The 2,570-nt window shown below is 55.8% G+C and overlaps 1 protein-coding gene across 1 annotated transcript; it reads right to left on the reverse strand.

Moving 5' to 3' along the window:
• Positions 1–203: 203 nt before the first annotated feature.
• Positions 204–1,139, reverse strand: LOC148051271 (olfactory receptor 14A16-like). Its single transcript, XM_087738208.1, has one exon. The coding sequence runs from the start codon at positions 1,137–1,139 to the stop codon at positions 204–206; it is 936 nt and encodes a 311-aa protein (XP_087594334.1).
• Between the last annotated feature and the right edge of the window lie 1,431 nt (positions 1,140–2,570).

Genomic DNA, 2,570 nt, shown 5'->3' on the forward strand with positions numbered 1-2,570 from the left:
TTCTGTTTTATTGAAGAGCTGCTATTGGGCATGCCACATATCACACAGTGCTGTGCAAGAGTCAGAGACAACAGGATGAAACCTCATGACAAGTAGTATAAGCCCAGCAAATAATCTATGAGCAGGATTATCACAAGCGAATAAAGCAGATGCAGGGTCTAAGATGCTAAACTCTGGGAAATGTGATGAGAAGGGAAGGCAGGTTATTCTCGATGAAACAGTGTCTGTTGACTCAGTTTCCATAGCGCATCCTTGAGCTCCTTGTTCCTCAGACTGTAGATGACGGGGTTCACTGCTGGAGGCACCACAGAGTAGAGCACTGCCACCACCAGATCCAGGGATGGGGATGAGATGGAGGGGGGCTTCAGGTAGGCAAAAAATGAGGTGCTGAGAAACAGGGAGACCACGGCCAGGTGAGGGAGGCACGTGGAAAAGGCTTTGTGCCGTCCCTGCTCAGAGGGGATCCTCAGCACGGCCCTGAGGATCTGCACATAGGACACCACAAGGAAAACAAAACACCCAAAAAATAAACAGGCACTAATCACAATAAGCCCCACTTCCCTGAGGTCGGCATCTGAGCAGGAGAGCTTGAGGATGTGGGGGATTTCACAGAAGAACCGGTCCAGGACATTGCCTTGGCAGAGGGGTAGCGAAAATGTGTTGGCAGTGTGCAGGAGAGAGTTGAGAAACCCAGTGCCCCAGGCAGCTGCTGCCATGTGGACACAAGCTCTGCTGCCCAGCAGGGTCCCGTAGTGCAGGGGTTTGCAGATGGCCATGTAGCGGTCGTAGGCCATGACAGTGAGAAGAAAATACTCTCCTCCAACGAAAAAGACAAAGAAAAAGAGCTGTGCAGCACATCCCAAGTAGGAGATGGCCCTGCTGTCCCACAGGGAGTTCTCTAGGGCTTTGGGGAGAGTGGTGGAGATGGAGCCCAGGTCGAGAAGGGAGAGGTTGAGGAGGAAGAAGTACATGGGGGTGTGGAGGCGGTGGTCACAGGCTATGGCGGTGATGATGAGGCCGTTGCCCAGGAGGGCAGCCAGGTAGATGGCCAGGAAGAGCCAGAAGTGCAAGAGCTGCAGCTCCCGCGTGTCTGCGAATGCCAGGAGGAGGAACTCATTCGTGGAGCTGCCATTGGACATCTGCTGCTTCTTGGCATGGAAACTGCCAAAGAGAGAAAATAAAAAAATTCAGAGAAGCTTCTCTGAGCAAAATTTCATTCATTCATTGTGCAATACCTAAGGGTGTTTTTCTTTCCTGGGGGGCTGTTACGCAGCTCCGAGGCTTCACTCTGGTTTGTGCTGGCTGAGTGTGCTGTGCAGAGCCGTGCCCTCTCCCCAGGGGCTCCGGAAGGGTCAGCCCTGCTTTCCAGCAAGGACCCATGGAGGCAGCAACAGCCCAGGGTGTTTGGAGGGAGGCTTCCTGGGGAGGAGTTCCCTGTGCTGCACTAGAGCGGAGGGCAAAAAGCCCAGAAGGACGCTTTCTTCCCCAGAGGAAGCTGGGAGATGAGGTGCAGCAAATATGTTGTGTTATACTGTGTTTTAGTATTCAGACACGCCCATCCCACTTGGGAAATGGTCTTGGAAAGGGTCACATTCCCCCGTTGCCCCGTTGCTCTCAGTGCAAACCTCCGTCAGTGCTCCCATGCAGGAGGGCTGCTCTGTCCATCAGCCTGGTGCCCAGCTGCTCTGGGCTTGCACTGCTCTCAGCTGCAGGACGACTGCACCCAGAGGTTGCTCTGCAAAAGACACCGGAGTGTCCTGGGAGCAGAGGGGTCCTGTTCCAGGTGCAGAGTTCAAAACACCTCTCCTTTCCAGCACAGCTCTGCGGAGTATGAGGAAGAGGACAGGGCAAGGATGCTGATTGGCATGGGCAGATCGGGTGCTCTCAGACATCTCCAAGGTCCTGCAGGAGAGCTGTGCCCTTCTGGAGGGATGCTCACAGCCCCGCAGGACTCCCTGCCCAGCATAATCAGGTGTCTTAAGGTGCTGTCTGCTAAGGGAAGCAGTGCCTCATTGCCCAAGCACTGAGTGCAGTGTCTGGAGCCTGGAAAATGAAGAGAGGGCTTGGGCACCTTGGTCCCATGGAAACACCTCCAGGGCAGCGCCCTCCAGGTCAGGGCCAGAGCAGGCACTCCCCACCCCCACCCCTTGCCCCACACCACAACCGTTACTGCCAGGGACCCCACGAGCAGGAAGAAGAGCAGCACAAGCAGGTGGAGGAACAAAGAAGAACTCTGTGACTCTCCTCCTAAGGGAAGCAAGGAGAGGAGAGGCAGCCGGGCACTCAGGAAAGCCTTCTCCTTACCCAGCAGAGCACAGCACCTCCCAGTTAGCAAAAGCCCAGGGCAGTCGCTCTCAGCCCCTTTGCCCTGCAGAGGGAAGCGGCCACGTGTCAGGAGAGATGCCCCTCTGCTGTGCCAGAGCTCTGGCTGCAGAGGAGGCAACTCCTGCCCTGGACCACACAGCCTTGAGGGCAGAGGCTGTGCTGGGTGGGAGACGAGAGCAGGGGTCTTGCGCAGAGGCAGGTGTCTGCATTGGAGGGCATGACAGGGAGCTTCCCAAATTCTCCAT

This window comes from Nipponia nippon, unplaced genomic scaffold, assembly GCF_047370975.1.
Source record: "Nipponia nippon isolate SJK-2023a ecotype South Korea unplaced genomic scaffold, ASM4737097v1 scaffold_61, whole genome shotgun sequence".
NCBI lineage: Eukaryota > Metazoa > Chordata > Aves > Pelecaniformes > Threskiornithidae > Nipponia > Nipponia nippon.